The sequence below is a fragment of the Tympanuchus pallidicinctus genome, unplaced genomic scaffold (assembly GCF_026119805.1).
Source record: "Tympanuchus pallidicinctus isolate F22 unplaced genomic scaffold, pur_lepc_1.0 scaffold19, whole genome shotgun sequence".
Taxonomy (NCBI): Eukaryota; Metazoa; Chordata; class Aves; order Galliformes; family Phasianidae; genus Tympanuchus; species Tympanuchus pallidicinctus.
Window position 1 is genome coordinate 11,056,766 of NW_026294710.1, and position 23,998 is coordinate 11,080,763.

Below are 23,998 nucleotides of genomic sequence, written 5' to 3' on the forward strand. Positions count from 1 at the left end.
ATCACGTACCACAGATTTGAAATAGTAATCACATGGGTTCTGGTGTTTGTTTCTTCCCTGGAAATGACTCTCACCACAGGCTGCATACACCACAAGGACCTACTCAAGGGTGCACCTGTCTGTAACAAGTGCCTCTCCTTTGCACACAGATACTCTCAATCCCCAAGAGCTACACGTCTCCCTACATTGCCATACAGCATCAACTCCGATGGCAATTTCAGGAAAAAACTGATGTCTGATTCACTCTTCTGATGCATTTTCTTAAGGAGTGAATTGGAGATGGGAAAAAAGTTTCACTGTCCACTTTTGGAAATCATCACATAAAACAGTGGAGCCACCATAGAAATTATTTTCTCCCTTTTGTGAACATAGGTTGAACACAGGAGACTCACGCACTCAAAAACATCACACTTCACATCAGGGAGATTAAACTGGATTTATTGGAGGAAAACAATTAATCATCCCTTTAAATTCTCATTATGATAGAAATCTTGATATGTATACATGATTGTCAAGGCAAAGAACCACTTGCGACGTAGCCCCATTAACAATTTGCAGTATTGCAAACTCATTATGCAGATAAAACTTTTGCGATGCCTTAATACATGCATGGAGTAAATACACATTCTCCCTTCTTTTTGGACATGGATGCTGTTACGAACTTGTATCAATCACAAGACCTGCAATATTAGCCACACTGACATTCCTTGATTAAGATTGAAGCAGTTGTAGAAAACATGCTTGCATTTTCATTAAAAATCGGCCAAGAGATGTTTTGCAGTTGAAGATATTGGGGAGGCACTGCTCTGGACAGACTGGGCTTCTTTTGGTTATTTGCTGACCCAAATAAAATATCTATATTAAAAAAAGGCCCAAATTGACCAAAATGCTGCTTCAGAACTGGAGGTGAATGAGTAACGGGGTGCTGACATTGCGCTGGCAAGAAATGTGAGTCACAACATATCTCCCACTGAGCCATGACCTTTCATGTTCTTCACTTTGAGGGTGAAGCTACGGCTTGACCTGATAAGAGACAGCATGCACAACAGCAGCTGGACTTGAGGAATACAGATGAAAGATAGACTAGCTTAGAGCTGCCCTGAGCTTCTCCTATGATCTCCCACCCTCTGGGAACCACAGCACATGTCCACTTCCTCATGGAGCCTCACACCACATGCTGCCATAGCAACCTGAGGTAGGGTGACTTACAACTAATGCTCATGATGATTTCTACAGTGTAGGCAGCTCCTTGGAGATGGTACCGCATGCAAGCTGGGCATCATCCTCAAAGGTAGGCTCAAGCCTTCTTGGTTCTTTCAGGCACTGTGGAGTTGTCAGTGACATAACTTCCAAGGAGGGCTACCTTCTCCCTGCATCACCAACACAGTGCTTTCTCTGAAGCTATTTGGCATGCCTGTATCAGAAGACCACTTATCAGCCTTTCAAGGTGACTTTGTTTTGAGCTTTGAGAAGATGAACATGTTCCACATGAAAGCAGTGACTGTTGAAGAGATGGGACCATTGACCTGTCAACTCTCAAAAAAGAACTGGACTAGTTGTGCTGAAAACACCACATGACCATCCTGTACACTGCTCTGCCATAGAGAGACCAGCACAAATAAAAATGGGTCAATGGTTGAGGGAAGAAAAGGCAAAGCTATGATTTCCATGTGGAAGAAGAAGTACTGCTCCAAACTTCTCTATGGATAAATGGTGGTGCTGCAACATGGAGATGTTGAATGACTGAGTGCAAGTATTTAGGTGGTGATTCTGGGGAAGGTGACTTCATACGTGATGCTTTGGAAATGATGAGATAATTAGCTAAACTTGCTGCCTTAATTAGTTCAGGCAAATAATCACAGCATCTTGGTCTGCACAATGCAGTTCATTTTGCAACAGGCAAGAAAAAAAATCTTATGGGAAGAGAAAAATACTAAGAATTGAGTAAATCAGCCAATGATTTGACTATGAAAAAGGAACCAAAAAAACCCAACCCACAGCCCTGAAGAGACACAGTGACATATTCTTGGCAGACCTGAGCATTGACAACCCAGGAAGGTATTTCAGATGCAGATCAAACTTTTTGACACCATATTCAGAGGAACCCTCCCCTACTCCCTGTTTCTAGATGTGTGTATGTGACTGCTGCATAGTTTCAAGCTACTCTGGATGGTGACTCTTCCTGTGCATGCTGTGTACATGCAGAGCATTCCACAGAAAGACAAAATACATTATCAGGTTTTGCAGTATCTTGTTTACAAATATTGGCTTTTGCATTTACTCAGACTTAACAAGGGATTTCAAGTTACAGATACACTGAGTCATTTGAAAGCAAAACCTAGAAGAAACCCCTTGAAAATAAGGCTGGATTGAATGTGCATGAAGAAAAGGCTCAGGAAATACAAAAGTAATGAACAGTAGTTTAATACATGCAGTGCAGTAACATGCATCTACTGGACATTTTCCATTAGCTCCGCAGCTTTTTTTCACAGCGCTCATGAGTGTACATGCCCCGATTCCATGCTAGGGCATGGAAAAATGTAAGAGCCAACCTTCTGACCTTATAATTTATGAAGAGGAGGAAAAAAATAGCTAACTGGGCAGTGCAGTGGCCTGTTTCAAGGTGGGGAAGGAGTCTCAAAAATCAGCCTGGATAAAGAGCCTTTATCCTTAGATTTAAACACTATTTACACAGCTTTGACCCAACATCACAAAGTCAGACCAAAAAACCTGAACCAGCTCCTGGCTTCCCACCAGTGGGACCTGTGATCCCTGGGGCTGTAACATGCACACATGCACGTGCACAGGGATGGACAGGCAGGACCCGGTTTCAGGGAAGTGGTGTTTGGGGAAATGAAAGGGGCTGTGTAAAATTGCTGCTGGGCAAGAAGTTGGGGATGAGCAATGTACCAGGGGAAACTGCACAATGCTTGCGAACAGGTTCCTCAACTGTTGCCAATTCATCCTCTGTGCTTGATTTTGATGCTGTTTTCCTTGGATGCAATCATCTTTGTGTGTGTGTTTCTGCTCTTTGCTTGAATGAGTGTAATTCCTAGCATCAAGTTTCTAGTGCAAATAAGTGTAATAACGAAAGCAAAACTCCCTTCCCATGAATAATTTCAGGGATGCATTCAGGCTCCAGTTCAACCAGATAGACATGCATAGGAGCAAGAACAAAAGTAATCTCATTAAAACGGGAACATCCACAGAAGATACCTTGGGGCTTAGTCTAGAAATGGATACTTTGCAGATATATGAATCCTCCAAGTCTTTTGAAGGAGAAAAAGCAACAGTCTACAGTCTGCATGAATTCACTGGCAAAATCGATCTGGTGTTTTTATGCAGGATTCACCTAGCGAGCACTGCTCAGACATAGAGCCCTTACTCAGTGAGGTTTCAGCAGAGCTTTTCCTATAGCTGATCTCTAAATTCATGCTGAAGGACAATATCGACGCTTCTTGCTGATGGTTAGATGCTGTCTGGCTTTTTCTGGGAGCTTGTTTTGCTAAAAAAAGGGTCATGCTTAACAAGGAGCAGCCTTGGGGATGGCTGCAATTTTATCTCTTGAGCTCTGATTTTAGAGGATATGGGGAGGGGGCTGTGCTGGCTCCCAGGGCTGGCAAATGCTTTGGGCAAGCTCCAAAGCTCCTTGGGGCTAAGCAGGAAGAAGAACTGCTGATAGAAGAAATAGGTCAGTAGCCATGGAGGTATGCAGGGAACATGCACAGAGAAAAATCCATTCTAATGCCTACTGTAGAACTACATAAGGATGTCTACCAAGCGGGCAGATACTCCCTTCTGTGGCTCATTGCCCTGTCATTGCTTGGTTTTATTTCAGCACCACAACAGACACACAAGGAGTAGGTCAAATCCCATTTGTTTTTTGGAGCCCACTAATGTCACCTGTACAAAAGCAACCAGGACAAAAAAAGACATCACCAGAGGGGTAACACCGTCTAGGAAAGCATTGCTGCTATGTTTCTCTGTCCCTCTGCTCTCCCCATGCTGTGTGGTGGGGCCAATGTCCACTCCGTGCTGCAAAAGGGGTGATCCAGCAGGAAGTTAGGATGCACTGGGAATTAAGTCGCATGCAAAATCAGCAGCGTAACCCCCTGCCACTGCAACACCGACTTCATCTCGCAGAATTCACGGGCAGCTTGTCCTCACACTTCTTATGCAGGCTAAGGGCCAGCTGGAGGTTTTCTGCATTTTTAGGTATTTTTTTCCCAGTAAGAGCACTGCTGTTGGCATCAAAGATGGCCTCTGTGACTCTGGAGGTAAAAATCAACAATCAAAGCTGCAAGCAAAGAAAAAGAAGGGGAAGGAGCTCAGGAAAACAAGTTACAAATGAGAAACACATTGGTGCCAGTCAAGTAAAGCAGAAAAGAGTAACAGACAGGCCAGTCCAGGCTGAAGTCCTCATGCAAGGAGTAAATCACACCATGTTTAGTAGGACAGCCCAATGGGAAAGAGCCCAAAAGGATTTTTCTACATGCTCTGCATGATGAGATCTGGATTTGTTTTGAATTGTTTACTTTTGGGCTATCAGCCCCTTTCACACGTGCATACACTATTTACTGGATAGATGCTGGATCGTTTCCTGTGCCAGTCTGCTGCCAAAGGACAAATGGCTGCAGCCTCAACACTTCTTGTCTGGGTGCTGCTAAGTTATCCTGGTAAATAGATTTAAAGACGGGTTTAAACTGAGAAGTTTTAATCAAGAGATACTTTGGGACTCAGTTTTGAGTATCACTATGCATTGGACAAACCTGGTCAGGTCTCCAGCCGTGTTTTACTAAAGCAAAAGAAGAGCTTCCCACCACCCAAAATTATGTCATACAGAAACAATTTTGCTTCTAAGTGCTCAAGTTAAGATCCCAGTGGTTGATAAAAAGCCTCTGAGAATGATGATAAATTACATAATTACTTCAGAACATTAGGTACAAAAACCCAATTGCATGTTTGGAAGGAAGAAATGTTCCTGCAGTAGAAAACAAAGAAAGCTTGAGCATGGAGGGCCAGCTGGTATATTGCAACTCCACAACTGCAGGGTATGGGACAACACATATGCTTTCACCCTCATCACTGATCTTTGGTTTGCAGGTGGAAATCCATTTGCTTTTCTCTTTTTCTTTCTTTTTTCTTTCTTTTTTTTTCTTTCTTTCCTGCAAGATACATTTGGATGCTGTATTTCACATGATGGCTTCAGCAACTGCATTAAGCTCAAACCTCAGGTTTCAGAAGAGAACGTGAAGAGGAAGCACTGGGCCTCAACTGCCTTTGTCCAACCACAGTTGGACAAGGACAAAAATACTCTTTAACCAAATCCTGCTTTTGGTTGCACAAGAGAGAATGCAGGGAACTCCACTGGCTTCTAATCTTGTGACTGACCATGTTCATACATAGAACTGAAGCACAGCTGAGCTTATGAAATCATGTGTGGTTTCAAAATAGCTCAAATGTGTGTGATAGGAGTCTCTCTCCTAAACTAAGGCTTTCTTACTCAGGCTGGCAAAAAAAAGCAGCCTTGGCAAGAGTGTAAATTCTATTTTACCATTTAGAAGGAGCAGGAGTATCTGGTGAAAATGGGCTCGGCATGACTTGCAGCAAGGACACCCTCTGCCATTAGGTCTGCCCTAATCTTGGTCAGAATTCTTCAGGGGGGAAATTATATGGAGTTTTGCTACCAGTATGTGTCAGCTTTCCTAAAACATGGACACCGTGTCTTTCTGATTTTGCTACAGCAACAGCAGACCAAGCGTGCCCAGGAATGATTATATGCAATCCAAAGAGCTTTGCTAATCCCGGCAGGCATTGATAGCTGTCCCAGACCTCTGAAAATGTAGAATACCTTAACAGAGAGGAATCTGGAGCCCTATCAAGTGCCACCAAAAGAGCTGCCTCTTCAAACAGATTTGGTGTTCATTGCCAACTGCTTTTCCAGCATCTAGAACACAAAGTATGATAAACGAAATCCCAGCTCTGCTGGTCAAAACCAACCAAGTGAAGTTGAAGCAAGATTTTGAAGTCTCAATGACAAATAAGTATCTTATGGCTTTTCATAGCATGGTCACTACTGCCTGATACATTCAGTCTGTGACTGGCTTTCACAATATTTTTTCAGGATAAATGAGAACATGGCAAATGAGCACAAGGCTTGTGCCTCTGGTAGAGGGTGGACCTGTTTGGGGTCACGTGAAGCAGTTGGGTAAATGATGGCAGATTTGCTCATCTTTCTATTTCAAGGTGCTCTACTGCATGACTACACAACATTAATGGTGGCTGTTTTTAGATGATACGTCAGGATTTGTGGCCTGGAAAATGCATGAATTAAAAATAATTGAAATTGAGTTAACTTTTGTATATGAGCTTTATAGAGGGGTCCAAGCATCACTCCTCTTCAATGGAGAGAAACTGAGATACGTAGAAATTAAAGCCCAAATATTTTTGATCTGGTTCCTGATCCTCATTTATGGCTGGTGACCCTGGCAGGTGCTGAGCATCAGCAACAGTGGACAAAGCTCCATGAAGCTGTGGGTGCTCAGCAGCTGTGGTGCAGGGAGCATGGGCTGGGTGTGCTCCCACTACGAAGCCGGGCTGGGAGGCTGGGAATTAAATGTCCTTTACAAGGGTGGCACAGTGAGTTGGTGGCAGAGGACAACTACTGCTCTGGGCCCCACGTCTTCCTTTTCTTTTGCTCTGCCCAGAATGCACAGAGGAAGGTATTATCAAGGGGGAAATTGCTGGAGTATGAAACTGTTGTTTTGTTTGCTCAGCTCTGGTCTGCTCCTCAAAGGCACTCTGTGCCAACTTCTCTCAAACAAAGGTACCGCAGGCTCACAGCTCTGCAGGAATCAGAGGAATCAGGCTGGTGGCAACTGAGCTCTGCCCATGGCTTTCAAGGAGAAGGAGGGAAGGGAAAGCAGCAGTTTCTTGCTCTGAGCAGCAGCAGCTCTGCTGAAGCCAGACAGACTTGCAGACCAGTCTGAGGAGCAAGGAATGGCACGCCATTGCAATCCTCATGTGCTGCAAAGTTAACGCCAACTCCTACCTACCAAAACAGCATAATCCCCCACAAACTGGGAGGAGAGACATTACTGGAAGTACTTCTTAAAAGAAAATATATATATAATGCTCAGAAAAGTTATTCTATTTAAATAATCCAGTTGAGATGTTTGTAAGTAATGGAAAACAAAACGAAAACAAAAACCCAACAACATATACTGTTACCTACACTGAGAAAAGAGTAAATCACTGGGGATAAGAATGCGTGTTCATTAGTTAGAACATTGCTAGACTCACACATATATATATATATATTTATATATATGTATATATATATATGTACAGCACCAGAGACTGTTAGATCCGTTCCCCCTGGAGTCCTTGCAGTTTGTGATTAATGAAATATTTCAGAATTGCAGTATAAAATATGGCCATAAAAAATCTTCTTTCTTCTAGTCCTTCGTCGAGTGTGTGGGGCAGGGCGAGGGGTGGCTTGGAGGAATCCACAGCCCTGTGCCTGCCTGCTCCTGGCCCCTGGGCTCTCACTTGCTCCCTGTGTGCACTGTGGTCACTGTGGTGGGTCTGGGTCTCCGGTCCCCTCCTACCGCCGAAACGCCTGAAGAAGCAGATGAAACAAAACTACAGAGAGTGGATGGAGACATACCTAAAAGGAAAGCCAGAAACACAGTTAGAAATGTTAATTTTGGAGGAGATGTGGGCAAAGTTGCTTTTTGAGCAGGTGTTGTTTCCACTGCATGCTCCAGAGTGGACAGGACCACAGCTGGAGATGGTGCTCTTTCTGCAGCCATGGGTTTGGCTGGGTACATCCACAGGGATCTTCTGCCCTCCTGGCCCACAGCCACCGGCAGTTGCACACACATGCCACAATGAATAAACGTCTGGCTTTGCTATGTGTTCAGCCAGACCAAATCCACATTTCTGGGGCTGAAGACAAAGAGCCGTGGGATTAGAGAATCCCTCCAGCATTGTGTTTGCTCAAAGTAATTTTCCTCAAAGATGATTAAACTTCTGATCAAGGACTTCTAGCTAAATGAACAGACTGCGCACCTGGGCTAAAAACATTTCCCCAGGCATCTTGCAAAGCTACTGATAAAAAAGTATAGTGGGTCAAACTCATTGCTGAGTTCCTTTAAATTTAGAAGAAATGTAAATCTGTGTGCCTTGGACATCATTCCAACAACACCTTATGCTGCTCCAGGCCTTGCTGGTATGTCTCTGGGACTTCCAGTCAAGAGACATAAATTGATATAGTTGAAGTGTGTGGACACAATTTTTACCCGGCAGTTGCTTTTGAACTTATTAGAGACTTCTCACAGATATTTTTTTAATGAAAAGAATGACATTTCAGCTAAGCGGAAAAGCTTATGGATTGTGTCCACTTCTAGTGAACCCTTCAGCACAACTCTAAAAAACACAGCCCTCCCTGAAGAATGCAAAGTGGGCTGAGCGATTCTGGATTCTGCTATTCCAGCACAACCTTGGCTGTTCCAATGGAAAGCGTTCATGACAAGCAATAACATCTGCCCTCAATAGAGCCTTCCACTCAGGATGTGCCCCCCTCCCAGCATCCTTGGAGACTCTGCAGGGGAGCTCCTTGGATTTTTCATCCCATGGGGCTCGGTATCACTTAGAGCTGAATGGGACCCCAGCAGCACCAAGTGGCACCTAGCTCTGAAAAGATGTAGGCTTGATGTGATGAGAAATACAGTATATTCTTCCAGCCTGGTAGGTAAAGGATGGATGAAAACTGTATTAATATATCTCACTCTAGAGTCTGATATGGCCCCTTGGGTCTTTTTGATGCTTGTTATGACTTTTGCCTACTTTCCTATGCCTGAAGGTGATGTTTCAGCCTCAGGGATAACTATGATGAGCCTACACTCAGCTGCATCCATTTCCCAGCAGTACAGGCATTTGACAGAGATCTAAACTCTGTAATTAATCTAGGCAGTTCAATCACATCTAAAGAAAATAAATCAGACACAGAAGACTGGAAATCAGACCAGTGCATTGCAGAAGTCCCAACTGATTCAGGTAGTGTAACCCATCCTCATGTATCTTCTTGTTCTGGCCTAACACAGCAAAAGAATCAGGATGCAGCCTGACATAATCTTCTCTCAGGGTAGGGCTGTATTTAATTATCTTCAGTGATGTGAAATTGCTGCATTTGAAACTGTCCGGAGAGCTCATTAAACATACCACTAATAGCAATAGGCAGGATTCTATTTTATAATGGTGTCACAGATGTTTCATGTAACTTCCTGCATGGGATCTTTTCTGTGGAAGAAATCTGACCCCGGAGAAAATCATCAAGGAAGAAGGAGACAGGACAGAGATCTCCAAGGTCTCCTTCTTCCCAGCAGGAGGCATTTGGTGGACCGTATGAAATACATGAGTTGCCTCTTAATGTCACTCCCTGCATTTGCTCCTGACTCTTCTCACCAGTTCCCTGGGGTTCCAGTATCTCCTAACTCTTCTCTTTAGTAAATTTCTTTGAGAAAGGAAAGCTCTTTAGTGTTTTCTGGCAAGCTCTTCTGTTGAACTTAACCTGGGATGCCTGGAAATGAATACTTCTCTGCCTTCTATATCTGACATGAAAAAAAAAATCACCAATCAATACATTGGGTTTTATCCTTCAAAATCACCCATCAGTTATGCCAGCAGAAACTATAGACATAACAGAGTCTACTGTGGAAGGAACCAAAATTAATTTCTCCATTGAAAGGGTTTACGACATTTTTGCATTGTCAGCATGTGTTTAAAGTGCTTTGCTATTGGTCAGTCCTTTGCAGATGCCAGAGGCATGCCAAGAGCACAGTGATGCTTTATTTTTCTGGCAGTAGCCGTAGGGTTTGGCACTGGGCAAAAATAAAAATCTCTATAGATGGACAGAAGGGAATAAAATAAATGCCCTGAAGTCAGAGATTAAATAGGCTTCACTGCAAAAGAAACATTTCTGCCTTCCAAGTGCTGCCTCCTCTGCCATGTCTTCTCTCCTGGCATTCAGAAAAAATACACACCCCGAGCATCTGACTCCTTTTGCAGCCTGAATATCTCCACTGCTGCCCAGAACAAACAGGTCTTGTGGCAGCATGCAGAGCCTGGGCCCCTCTCGTACAACTGAACTTCCTTGTGCAGGAGCTTCACCTGGCTCAAGTTGGGTTGGACTGGAAGGATCAGTCTCTCTCATGGAAAATGAAAAGCAAGCAAATTTTTAAGGGAAAGAAAAAAAAAAAGGTTTTATCTCAAATTGGAAATTAAACATGAACAGATCGACTAAACTCTGCCAGCTTTCAGATAAATACACAGCTATTTGCTGAGCAGTGTCTGGGTCTTTTTCCCACCTGAAAGTCCTTATTCAGCATAAGAATGTTGCTCTCCCAAAAACCACACTGAGCTGAGAGCTCAACTTTTCAGTGCGTCAATTTTTCCCATAGAATCATTACATTTTGTCCAGCTAAACATGAGAGCCTCGGTCCATTTTCAGTTATTATTTTCAACACCTACTGGCAGCAAGGACTGCAGCCTGGGGGGCAGAAAGAAAATGCATTTCCCATAGGTTTGACAGGACAAGGGGGAATGGTTCTGAACTGCGACAGGGGAAGTTTAGGTTAGATATTAGGAGGAAGTTTTTCACACAGATGGTGATGAAGAACTGGAACAGGTTGCCCAAGGAGGCTGTGGATGCCCCATCCCTGGAGGCATTCAAGGCTCTGGATGTGGCTCTGGGCAGCCTGGTCTGGTGGTTGGTGGCCCTGCACATAGCAGGGGGGTTGAAACTGGATGATCATTGTGGTCCTTTTCAACCCGGGCCATTCTGTGACTCTATGATTCTGTGATAGATTTGCTCTCATTACTCACAATCTTTCCGGGTTGCATCAGGCAGTGGCGTGGCGAGGCTGAGTGTGCCTGAGACACTGGCACTTGTGCTGTCCAGGCTGCTGCCGAGGTGTAACCGCCGCATGTGTCTCACGACTGCTGTGGCGTTAAATGCTTGCTGGGGGAAGAAAAAAGAACAAAAAAAAAGGAAAGAAAAATAAAAATTTGGAGGTAGAAGGGCGATTTCTGCCCTTGTCTTGGTTACTCAATCAAGATGAGTCCATCGTTATCCCAGCTTTTCCTAAGCTAGAAGTTCTGCTCCCCATCCTCACTCTTTCTAGCACTCAGCTGGATGTGGCTGCCCACAAGGGAGGCTGTGCTGGACACATCCTTCCTCACAGAGCTCACTGATGTCCCAGTCACTTCATGTCCTCTTCCAAAGGCTGGCTCCATAACCTTATAACATGTAATCACAGCTGGTGCTTTAGACCTGGTCCCATCTGTCACACTCCTGGATGCAGCACCTTCTATTACCAGCACCGTGAAGCCATGTTACCTAAGATGGGACAAACTATGGTGCTCAAAAGGTTGGACCACAAAAGCAGCTTTATATTGGACCATTAATGTGCTGAAAAGGCTGTGCAGCTGCTGTGTTAGAAGAGTTAAGATGCCTCAGTGTCATCCCTGAAGATGGGTCACTTACTCTCCATTTGCTTTTTGCAAAGTTCTTCCGGATCTGGGCGCTGACAGACTCGTGGATGTTTTTGTTGAGTGCCGTATCACCTGCAATCCTGAAACAGGCAGACAAGACATGTTTTAAGGCATCTTTTGTTCTCCTTGAATACACCTTCTTCTCTGCAGGTAAGTGTGGTGTGAGTTTTCCTGCAGAGATGCTAATTGCATTCACATGAGGCCTCAGATTTCCCACCTCTGTCTCTGCTGGCAGCAGTGGTGGAAAATATGGAGCAACAAAAGCAATCACAGATAAGGCTTGAAGGTCTGGCAGCTATAAAGAGGTACAACCTTCTTTTGTTGGTGTGCGACTGCTTTCTATCACAATTACAGCCCTGGATGAAAACACTGTACCTTTTCTTTTTTTTTTTCCTTTACATCTAAAGATTTAACATCAACAGGCTGAGACTACTTTTAGCTTCAACCATGCAGTCGCTTTCAGAGCCACTCCAACCTGTCTGATTTTTGTTTGCACTGGAGATTTTCCTGCCACGCTGCAATGTACATAGCCATTTGTCATGATTAATGGAGATTTACAGTAAAGCAGATACATACTATATTAGCACTGCCTGCATGAATAGCTTAAGCTGAGCAATACTTGTCTGAGAAACTTCACTGATACTGTGCAGTTTCTTGAGTAGGTAGTCACATCCCAATCTCTGATAAACATAGCTATTTCAAGAGGATTTTGTTTACTTGTTTAACTCACCAAGGCACGAGATCTTTTGGAAAAATAAGCACATTCATGAACTAATGTTAGGTCATGTGCTAGGGGTATTAATGCTACCTGACGTAGGTGAAGACAGGAAGCAAAGACTGCCTCCTGTATTGTATGTGACATTTTCAGAAATAATTTTTTTAGCCCTGTTGTAGAAGTGTTTTGTCCATTAGTAACAGAAAATGATAAGAAATCAAAAGAAATGGGACATACGTCAGATTCAGAGCCTCCCAGCCTCCTCCAATAGCAGAATCTGAATCTGGGGGACATGATAGTCATCTAGCCCATTCCCTACTCCGGCTATGTTGAAGTTACTTGGACAGGTATTCAGCTAACCAATCCTGAAATATCTCCAAAAAGACTCCTCAGACAACCTATTCCACTGCCCCACTGTTTCTCATAAGACATGGAAACTAGTTTATTCCCTTTGTCTTTGAAGCATCCTTTCACATATTTGAAGACTGATATCATGCCTTCTCTCCATCTTCTCTTCTCTAGACTAAACAAACTGATTCCTTCACTGTTTCCTCATAACTCATATTTTCTAATCCTCTGATCTAGTGAACTTCTCTGGACTTTCTCCAACAAGCCCACGTCTTCATTAGAGGGCGGTTCCCAAACCGTTCACTGTTTTCCAACTAAGGCAGCAGAATGGCAGCACTGCTTTGCTTACATACCCCAGCCTGCTGTTTCCATTTATGCATCTCATGAGTTGAAGACATTTCTTTCACTTTGCCCAGACCATTTTGAACTGTAACTCTGTTCTTCAAAGGACATGCAGCAATTTATACTTTCATGTCAATGGCTTGTGTAATTAGTGGATCAGCCTCCTCCAAACTGCTCCCCTCTTTCCTGCTGGTAACATATACCCAAGATGTGAGGGATGAAAGACACTACTTTTGCAAGGAAAATGGGGAACTAAAGCTTTATCACCCAAAAAAGAAGAGGGTTGCAGCCTCTTGCAACTGACCTAATCTATAATGAGTTATTCAAGAGTACTGGAGCCAGCAGAATAGTGATCAGGAAGGAGCAGGGTTCCCATTGCCCACCCTCATCTCAGAGGAGCACTTTGCTGACCATCACTGCCACATCAGTCTGAAGTAGGCAGAAGAACTGGTTCCACAAACAAAACATGGCTCTCAAATGACATGTGACACCCCTTCCTGGGCCCTGTCCTATAAGCAAACAAGCAGAGGTTTTGAAAACTTGAAGACCTTCAGATCTTCCTCTGAAGAAGGCTTCTCCTGATCACTTCTCTTACTGTAAAGAGGTCGTTATTCTTGATTTCCATTAGGTCCAGTCTGCTATAAGCATTTTGAGGCACCATGTAGGACAGCTAAGCCTTTTGTTACAGATGTTCTCTAGAAGAGTTTTGTGGTGGGAGAGGAAATTTCTACACAGTCACTCCAAAATGTCAGTAACACTCTGCTCCACCCATGAATACCTCCTCAGTGAAGGCACATGCCCTCAACATGCAATAGGTGGGAGCAGGGGCTGTCATAGCACAGATTTGCAGAAGAAAACCAAATCATTTAGCCAAACACTTCATATGGGATCAACTGCAAACCAAAGAGTCTGTTCAGTAACTGATCAAAAAGACCAAGTTGCAGAGACATTACTTACATTTGCAAAGAACATTTTTTCCTCCCAGGCTAATGAAGCGTTCTTCTTTATGAAGGAGCTTGTTAACAAGCTCTATAAGCACAGATCACATTTCCCACTTGCCAAATTTTATTTTGGAAACATGGGCAGAACACGTTCCTAGGGGATGATACCCTCCTAGACCTTACTTATCATTCCCCACAAGGACTAGCAAATGCATTTTTGCTATATGAAAGTTTTCATCAGGCATGTAGCTCAAATACAGCCTATATATTTTTTTCAAGCTTATGGATCATTTTGTGAAAAACATGGTAATTTCAGTAAGAAGCTGCTGGTCCCAGTAGTTCACAAACTGTATTCTAATACCACAAACTCTGGGTTGAATGTGCTATTCTTTGAAAAACAGCCTTAGAGCCTGGATATTTCCCAAATCAGAGTCACACTTGTTAACCTCACAATGGGAGGACAGATACCCTGTGAAGCTCTCAAGCACTATATCAGTGGGGACCATTCTACATCTAAAGTCTCTCTAGCAGCATTAGCTCTTTTTACGTTCTGATTTTTTAAACAGCAGTACTGGGGCTAATTTAGCACAGCAGGAGACGTTCAAACACGTGCTGGAATGTTGAATGCTGTGGCCCAAAACGCAGATCCAGATGCCAAAGCTGGCTGTGGGATTGTTCTCCGTGAGGTCTCTGAAGAATCATTTTGTTAATAGTGCAATGCTGTAACATGAGGACTGTGCATTTATACTGCATTTTGCACTTGGAGAATCTTCAAACTTTTATAAAATACTCAGTGTTACAGTGTTTATAGTATAGTCTTACTTATAGGAAACTAAAAGAAACGTTAACATTCTTCCTCTGGTGCTGGCTTGCTGAGTTGTAGTGGTTTAAGTATGCAGGCAAGTGAGGTGGGGGTTAGCAGGTAGAAGTCTTATCTTTTACACAGTCAACATGATGAGTTTTGGATACTCAAACTCACCCTAAGGTGGGTATTGTGAGCATCATCATATCTACACTGAAGCTCTTTAATCATGAACCTTAGTTCCCATGCTAAGATGACGCATGAGGTCTAATAAAGAGATTGTTTTTAGGGAATGCTATAATTTCTCTTCCACCTTTATTTAACTCTCCATATCCAAAGGCTTTAAACCATCTTATCTTATTTCATGACAGAAAGACTTTAATATTTTTTCTTCTTCCTTCATCACAGCATGCCCTTCTACAGGATCAGCTCCACCTTCCCTGAAAAGGGACCATGTTCTCTTTCAGAGATGGTCAACCTGATGCTTTTTTAGTCAAATTTGCAGTTAACTTTGAAGTTAACTATGAGAGCATTGAAACTTTTTTGTTTTTACCAACTATACCTGCTCAGTAAAAGATATTACTTCTAGTTGCCATACACACATAAGAAGAAAACTAAACAAACCTGAACAATGCATGATCTATTATCAAGCTGAGCATCATCCTAGCACTGAGCAAGGAGTCACTACCCCAACAGGTACCCGATTTTCTCTTGGGGCTCCTGTTCTGCAGCTACATCCTGACTGTTTTTGGGGAGCTTTGTGTTGAAGCTGTTCTTATATCCAACTTGAATGTGTCAGCACAAGGAATTGGACACCAATGACAGCAATCAGACTACTCTCCATCACAAATACCTCCACTGAAGATAACAAGGACAGTGCTTATGAATACCATTGAAAATCTGGTCCTGCAGATAAGAGGAATCTCATCTAATGATATTATTTCATTGTATCCAATTTATTTTAGTTCTCCATCCAGTTTCAAAGCTATCACATCAATTTCACTAGCCATAGCATTTTCAAGCTTTGAAAGGAGCCTCCAACAAATTAAAAAACAATGAGTTTACTTTTGGATGGTCCTTTGCATGGTGTGCAAGCATGTATCTCTTGCATGTCATGTCTCCTCTACTCATGATGGCAGGCAGAGTCTTTCATCTAGCATTACTTTATGAACCTTCCTACCCAGTGAAGGCAGCCACCTTAAATGCTGAGCTGGCCAAGCAGTGATTGGAAGTGCTCTTGAGTATGATGACAGGAATTTAGAGTTAGCTGTAATGGATAACACTGAAGGATCATAACTCTTCTGTACAAACACATATACACACATGCATGTGTATAAACATGGATACACACATACAATGTCAGTGATGCTCCAAAATAAATAGAGTGTGGGGATGAACTCGATAAGAGTTTGATTTAATGTTGTAAACATCAGCAGTTCTCTTCAGGGAGCCCTTTTCACACTTCAAACAGCATTGTCAGAGAACTGAGCTCTTTGTAAACTGTATCCTTTCCTTGGGTGGAAATTATTATCTGACTCGTGCTCTCTGGCACATAATAAACACTCAGGGTCATGGTCATAATCTGCAGAGGCTCAGTCCTTGCCAAAGCTTTATAGTCTTCAGTGTAGGTGGGGATGGATGTCGGCATGTCCCAGATGTCCACTCCCTCACTCCATAGGCAGTGGGGAAGGGTGAAGGCCATGCTCGTATCTGCTAACGCAGGTGTCACAACATTTTAGGTGCCACAACCTTCTTCTCTCTTATACAGTTAATACAGGGAGGGGATATACATACATCACCTTCAATGCAGATGTTCCCAGTTGCCTATGATGCCAGAACCAGCTTCAGCACACTCTAAATCTCATTTAAAATCACTTGGGAAATGCAGGTCAAAGCAAATAAATTTATGACACCTCTTTCAGCTCGCACATCAACTTCTTAACTGTTAGACCCTCTCCTCTCCAACTGAGGGCTCTTTTCTTTCCCTCTGTGCCTAGGCTGGAGACGGAATATGGGGCCAGCCATGGGGCTGCAGAACCCAGCTCAACCTAATGGGGAGTGCAATGTGGTCCTACAGCTGAAAAAAAACCAAACAAGTTCTTGGGTTTCTGCTTCTCACCCTTAATTACTGCAGCCTGAGCTGCTGCCTTGAACAGGATGTGGGTCCTGACATGGCAGTATATTTAATAAATTTAATTGCTGTCATTAATATGAGCTTGGGAAACATTAAGACGTATCAATCTGCAGCAAAATCACCCTGCTCTTTTGTTACCTTCGTTTTCATCGTCCTTTCTGAAAAGTCACAATGGAATAATGAAGCGGAACACTGCACCTTTTGCAGCACATCATAAACAGTGAAAAGTGCAGTGAAAGATACTCTATAAAACAAATCATTTTTCCAATGGGAAGCATAAGTCACCTGTACATTAAACTGGAGAAATCTGTATAAATGCACAGATTGTATAGGCTAGGGTGTAATCATTATACCAACAAGTCTTACATATTGTACTGCTTCTGCTACCATACTTCACTGCAATTATTAGCCTCCTTTTCTGCCAGTTCCAAGTTTAACATACCGTCCTCCTGCCAAGGCCATTTGATTATAAATAGCAAAATATCACGTAAATGCAAGCATGTGGGGAGCAGATACAGCACAGAAAAATGGGCCATTGGGAAGAAGTATTTACTTTTTTTAGGGCCTGATCCTGTACAAACATTTAGTCATGTGAATAGGCGGCTATTCTTGAGCAGTTTCCCAAAATTCCAAGAGATTACTACCCTTAAAGGCACAAATGTCATATTTTGAAAGATCCAATTCTTGCAATTTACTTGTTTGAAAGTTTTTTATTAAAACATAGTAATTGAAACTAGTGGAATATTTGGAACCAGCTTGTTCTTCGTAAGTATTACACAGTGAAACAACACAGTCACCCAACCAGGCAGCCATCTCATACACAGGTATATATTCTTATCACAATTAGATGATAACATATGTGTTAAGTATTCATGATTTGGCGGATTTCTTCCTAACTTTTAGATGACCATGAAGATCTTGCACTGCAGGTAAAAGATTTCACAGGAGACAGAAAAGAGAAAGCTGGAAAATGTCATTACATAGAGCCACTTCTCTGTTTATACTGCTCTGCTTCATCCTTTTCTCCAGCTAAGCCAGGAGATTTATGTACTTGCACTAGTTTTCGTCACACATTGAAGACAATACTATGCAGACACTATGGAAGCTGAGGTTGCAACAGGGATATATGCTGAAAAGGTGAGAAGGTGTTATGGCATGTCCCCATTGTAATGGTCACGGTAGTCTGTGCTGGCTAAATACTTGCATCCGTATCACAGAATCACAGAATCACAGAACGGCCTGTGATTGGGTTGAAAAGGACCACAATGATCATCTAGTTTCAACACCCCTGCTATGTGCAGGGTCACCAACCACCAGACCAGGCTGCCCAGAGCCACATCCAGCCTGGCCTTGGATGCCTCCAGCATCCACAAGGCAAAAGAACTTGTCTGGACTTGCTGGAAGCCAATGTCCAGTCTGTGGGAAGGACACACTTGACCATCAAGAAGAAGCACTGAGCTCCACTCTTCCTCCTCCACTGAAAAGACCTTCTCCTCCTTCAAAAGGGAGGCGAGGATGCCATTGCAACAGATATCATGGCTAGAATTAGAAAAGGAACGGTAAAAACTCATGATTTCCTGGCATAAGCAATCTGTGTGGAAAGTGCTTCTTGAGCAATGGCTTGGCAGAAGGAGATCCTAGCACTAGCTCTGAAATAACAGATACCATGCGGGTGAGTGGCCTTGACTATCCAAAACCGCAACTGTTTACCACTGCAGGATCCAAACCCCACAAACATCACTGCACCTCTCTCTAGAGAGGGCCATAACAGCAACATTTATGTTACAGGAAGGTTTTCAGAGCAAGGGGAAATAACACATTGAGTCATTACTCAAGAACACAATGGGGAGGAGAGAGGCAGACCTGAAGTCATCTCTCTTGGTATCTTCATGCACTGCTTTCGCTGCACAACCCTCCTGCTCCTTAAAACACCAGCATGTAGTCCATTGCCATCTGCTGTGGTCTGCAGATCACATGGGGCAGAGGTGGATTTGGGATGGAGTGGGGATAACACGATGAATATTTTCAGCTTCTCCTCTGCAGTGCCATTTTCATCTCAAAAGCTGATGCAGGGGAGGCAGCCCTGCAAAAGAATCACTGCCCTGTAAAGTGAGACTGGCCGAGAAAGACCCCTGACCCAGAGATGGAAGAAATCCCTTTCTGGGATTGGTTTTTCAAAGGAAGATTGGATTCTGTAGAAAATACCAAACATAATGGAACAGTCTGTGAGTTTTCATCGGCTGCTGGCCATGACATGCCAAAAAAAAAAAAAAAAAGAATAAAGAAAAATGAAAATACTTTTGATCATATTGAATCATTTTGTTCCTTTAAGAAGGCTGAGAAGCTGTGTGTGTTACAAGTGCCACGTTTCTTTGTTGCTCTCCAGCAACCAACACAGATGAAGCAGGGCCAAGAGCTGGATGCTTACACTTTGTGTATCTTGGATTTAAGGCTTTGGAAAATCTGCCTCTCAGTTATACAAATGGTCACTTCATTCTCTGCTGGGAGTTGCACTCCCATTGTTTATTCTGTATTTCTAATACTGGTTTTTGTAACTTGTTTAATTTCCTGAGGTTCAGGTTAGTATCATTTAGAAGTATATATTTTTGCATCTCATAGGAGCTGGATTTCACTTGCCAGATTTCTTTTTTGTCACACAGGCAGGACTTATTGATGGGAAACACAATTATTGATGGGCCACTGGACAGAGGGCAGACCCAGGTGTTGACTTCTTCCCATCTCCCATTCACACTGATGCCAGACACTGACCCAGCTAATAACCATCAGTAAAAAGTTCTTCACTGTCACAGAGAAGATGAAAAAAAATCTTTTTTTTTTTTTAATGATTTGAATTTCCTTCCTTCCATTCCAAACCTCTCCTACAACTTTTTAATTGTAAATCCTGAGCCTTAATCTTATCTTCAGCCTAATCTGGTATCACAGCAACCAACAGCCAGACATCAATACATCACTCCCACCATGAAGAAATCAGTGCCTACTTTTATGGTCTTAACTTACTACAGCTTCATGAATGCCAAATTATTAATTAATGATAAGGGTAATTCATCTGTGTATTGGTAAAAAAAAAAACAACACATAAGTAAGTAAGTCAGAATGGTATTTTTCCCTCTGTCAAAACCTTTAAAAGGATTTACCATCCATGTAGTCCCAGGAGTGGGAGCAGCAGTGCGGTGAGACCAACCAGGGGTTGTCAGAGAGAGGAGCATGAACACCTGAAGCTGAGACTACTCAGAAAAACACCAACAATATCTCTGCCTGTGCTTTTGCTAGCATGCTTTATACCCTCAGCTCCACTATTTGAGGCTGATCACTGGGTGCAGATTGCATCACTGGGATAGTTTTAAGATCCATCAAGCTATTGAGCTAGCCAAAGTGACTCAGTGGCTTTTCTGAGTGGCTAAGGACACTCAGGAGAAAATTCTTTTCCCAGAGAAATGAACAGCCTTAAGCTCTTATACAGCCAGCACTCCAGAAACTGCGGAAGGAAACAGTATTTGTGGTAACTGTGATGACAAAAAAGCACAGTCTACTGTGCACCTGGGGTGAAAACATCCTGTCATTGACTCCTTTCTGTTGCAGCTGTTGTAACAATTAACAATAATATCTTGCCTCATATAAAATGACCCCTGACATAGAAGACTTGTGTCTAAAAGCTCATTTCTGGGTGCAGATGGTAGTGTAGGATGGTGTTAAGCCAGTCAGAGTTGATCAAAGGACATGAGCCATTCCTGTTTCAGCCATATAATCCTTAGGTAACGTTGGTCACGTCATCCACGTGCAAAGGTGTAAAGCACTTAGTGGTGGACTAAATTACAAGCACAGGCAGTCCAAGTCCTGTAGTCACTGCAGGGAACCTGCAGTGCCAATTGCTGGAACCAATGCAGTCTCAGCTTATCCCACTTTATGGTTTCCTGCTTCTCGCATTCAACAAGGCAGGGCAAACAACATGCAAAAGCAGGCCCTTACTGTAAACATGAATTGAAGATGTGGGCTATCATTTGTGAAGCACAGGAGAGGGTTTCCTACTTCCTGAGGTGCTCTTAAGAGCTCTGATGTTACCTTGGCAATGACCTTAAGAGCAGGTGATACCCATCTTTCTGCACACTTGCAGAATTTGATCTTTTGCCTCTAAACGTGTTTCCTGGGTGAGGTAATTTCAGTGCATCCCATTGCTGCACTCTGGTCAACATAATGCATTATTTCACTGAACCCTTACATGGATATTCAACAGGTTGAATAACAAGAGATTAAAGTCCAGCATGTTTTTCCAGGAAAATCTAGAAGATACAAGGCAGGGGTTATTTAGTGGACACTAGCAAGCCAAGTGGCATAAAAAATGTTTCCACCATGAACATTAAATGATACTTTCTGTCCAGAATGTTTCACAAACAGGTGACTGTTGCTTACCAGGGGTGCCGTGCTGCTTGCTCACAGGTGTATCTTTTATTGGGGTCCTTCTCCATCAAATTCCGAATGAAGTCTTTAGCTGTGAAGAAAAAAAAAGAATAATTCAAAGCAATAGGTTTTGATGTTCAGTTCTTCAGGATGTTCAGACTTTTGTTTCCCAGGCATACCCAACAGCAAAGAAATCAATGAGAGAACTCCTCATAGCTATGGAACATGTTGCTCAGGTTATGCGAAGACTATGTCTGAGCCAGCAAGTGAAACAGTGTCAGGGGCTGCTGGGATAAGACAAGGAGAAATGGTTCCAAACTAAAAAAGGGGAGATTTATATTGGATATAAAGAAGAAGTTTTTTGTGGTAAGAGTGGAGAGGCACTGGCACAGGTTGCCCAGAGGAATGGTGGATGTCCCATCCCTGGAAACTCTCAAAGTCTGGCTGGATGGGGCACTGCGCACTTGATCTAGCTGTAGAATGACCCCTATTCAGTGCAGGGGAGTTGGACTTTGAAGACTGATATCTAAATAAATTAATCTTTAAAGGTCTCTTCCAACTCAAAAGTTTCTATGATTCTATGATAATGTTCACAACTGATGGAAGCCACCATTTACTTTTGTGAGTTGTCCCTGGTAAAACTGTCATGGAGATCAAGCAGCTCCTTTCCAGACATCTTTTGGGAACCAGCAGGGCCTGTTTCCTGTAAGCAGGATGCTTGCAGCTGCCTTGCTCTGAAGGCAAAAGTAGATTTAACATATGAACCAGGCCACCAAGTGCTACCAGAGCCAGAAAATGGCCCTAGCTCTCTTGTCATTTATTAATACAGACATAACCAAAATGACTCAGGACCAATCCAAACTATTTAATGTGGCCGGTACACTTGGAAGCAATGTGAATAATTTGGAATGAGCAGAATTCAAGATTGGTAGCTTCATGTTCCCTGGTCAGCCAAGAACTGCTGACTTCTGGTCTGAATATGGTCATATCTGTTGAAGATCTTGGTAAGTTGAAAGTCAAAGAGAAGGTCAGCATTGCAGCTAGAGGAGACTTTCATTGCTCATTCCAAGCAACCTTGCACACGGGCAGTGAAGAGGACACATGGTGTAATTCAAAAGCAAGTTACTGAGGAAAAGAGAGTCTCTTGGGCAAGAAAGAGTGTGTTTGTAATTGATGCTAGTGGATGTCACAAACTGGTGTGCATTCAGCAGTTTCAGGAGAGAGCAGCTGAAGGGTCCCAACAAAACCAAACACTGCAAGAAAATCTTTGTGCTTCTTTAGGTGATGAACTTTCTCCTTGGAAATGCAAAGGGGTTTGCCAGAAGACCTTCATATTTTCTCAGAAAACTAATATGGGCTTAAAAAGAACCACTCACCACATATATTTTAAGCAATTCCACACAATGATATCTAGACCACAGATGTTAGCAGCATGTAATGTTGTTTTATGAGGAGGTAGCAGACATATAATTAACTTTAAAATAAAACATTTCTTTTTACATCTTACTTAATCAGCGCACTAAGAAATCAGAATCATGTATTTCTAGAGATATTTTCGTACAGTAAAATTTTCCTAAACTTTATTTTTCCCACTGTGTGAAATGGCAGGCATTTCCCCAGGTTGGACAGAGCAAGGAAACTGAGCTTGTGTGATCTCCTGAAGGCTGCAGCCCAACAGTGGGTCCCACAGGGTACAATGCTGGCCGTGCCTCCGCAGGTCCAGGCAGTGGGTTAAATGTCTTCCCACTGGGTGAGCAGAGGGGCAGCTATCTGGGATTAACCCCATGGATAGCAGTCACAGTTAGCAAATCTGATTATCATCCTCATTTAGAAGCTATTGATTTCACAGAATCACAGAATGTCCTGGGTTGGAAGGGACCTCAAGGATCATGAATCTCCAACCCCTGCTACAGGCAGGGCCACCAGCATTCACGTTTAATACTAGATCAGGCTGCCCAGGGCCTCTTTCAACCTTGAACCTTGAACACCTCTGTGGACAGGGGGAATTTCTTGTGTTGTGCTTCTTTTTGCTGCACTGCATTCTCACCTTTGGACCCATAGTACAGTTTTAGAAACAGAGACAAACTAGTTTTTCTATTTATTTGTGACACATAAAATATCTGCATTTTATTTTGATTTTATAAAGATATTGAAGGAATTTGTCTTCTCAGGATGGTTTTCTGCTATCTTCACTTTTTGTCGCAGATGTATTGAATGTGTTCTGGATGAAATGGTACTTAATTTTCTCTCCCGAAAAAATAACTTTCTGTAACCACTTAGTTAAAATAACCATGGGCATTCCCAATGACTTTCAGTTTAAAGTAGGTCCACACACAACAGAGGGTGCATTCTCACACATGATAGAAGATACCTACAACAGGCATTGTTGCATGCATGCCTAGTTGTGATAAATAAAGGAGCTTCTTACCAGACTCAGAGATGTCATCCCAATACGGAGAGTCAAACTCATACTCTGCCTTGAGGATCTGCTCGAAGAGTTTGGAGTCATTTTCATCATAGAAAGGAGGATACCCACAGAGCCTAATGGAGAAGACAATTGACACTTAGATCCGTCTTTGCCAAGAAGGTGAGAAAGAAGAGGGAGGAGAAACTTGTTTAAGAGTCGCCCCATTAGGTTTTCAAGGAAGCATTACCTTGTGAGCACTGTTCAGGAACATATTAAAAAAAACCAACACTTTTGAAGATCAGCATTGTCCTGCATAAATAGTAATTCTTCAGGGAAA

General features: G+C 42.8%; 1 protein-coding gene across 1 annotated transcript in view; it reads right to left on the minus strand.

The window, feature by feature from the left end:
- Window positions 1-417: 417 nt before the first annotated feature.
- The window catches only part of CAMK1D (calcium/calmodulin dependent protein kinase ID), a 219,280-nt gene continuing 195,699 nt past the window's right edge, over window positions 418-23,998 (minus strand). Inside the window, exons 7-11 of the mRNA XM_052681242.1 lie at window positions 23,683-23,795; window positions 21,267-21,345; window positions 11,549-11,636; window positions 10,888-11,023; window positions 418-7,669 (exon numbers count right to left, since the gene is read on the minus strand). Of these exons, the coding sequence (XP_052537202.1) occupies window positions 7,548-7,669; window positions 10,888-11,023; window positions 11,549-11,636; window positions 21,267-21,345; window positions 23,683-23,795 (538 nt within the window). The 3' untranslated portion in view covers window positions 418-7,547. The remainder of the gene's footprint in view (window positions 7,670-10,887; window positions 11,024-11,548; window positions 11,637-21,266; window positions 21,346-23,682; window positions 23,796-23,998) is intronic.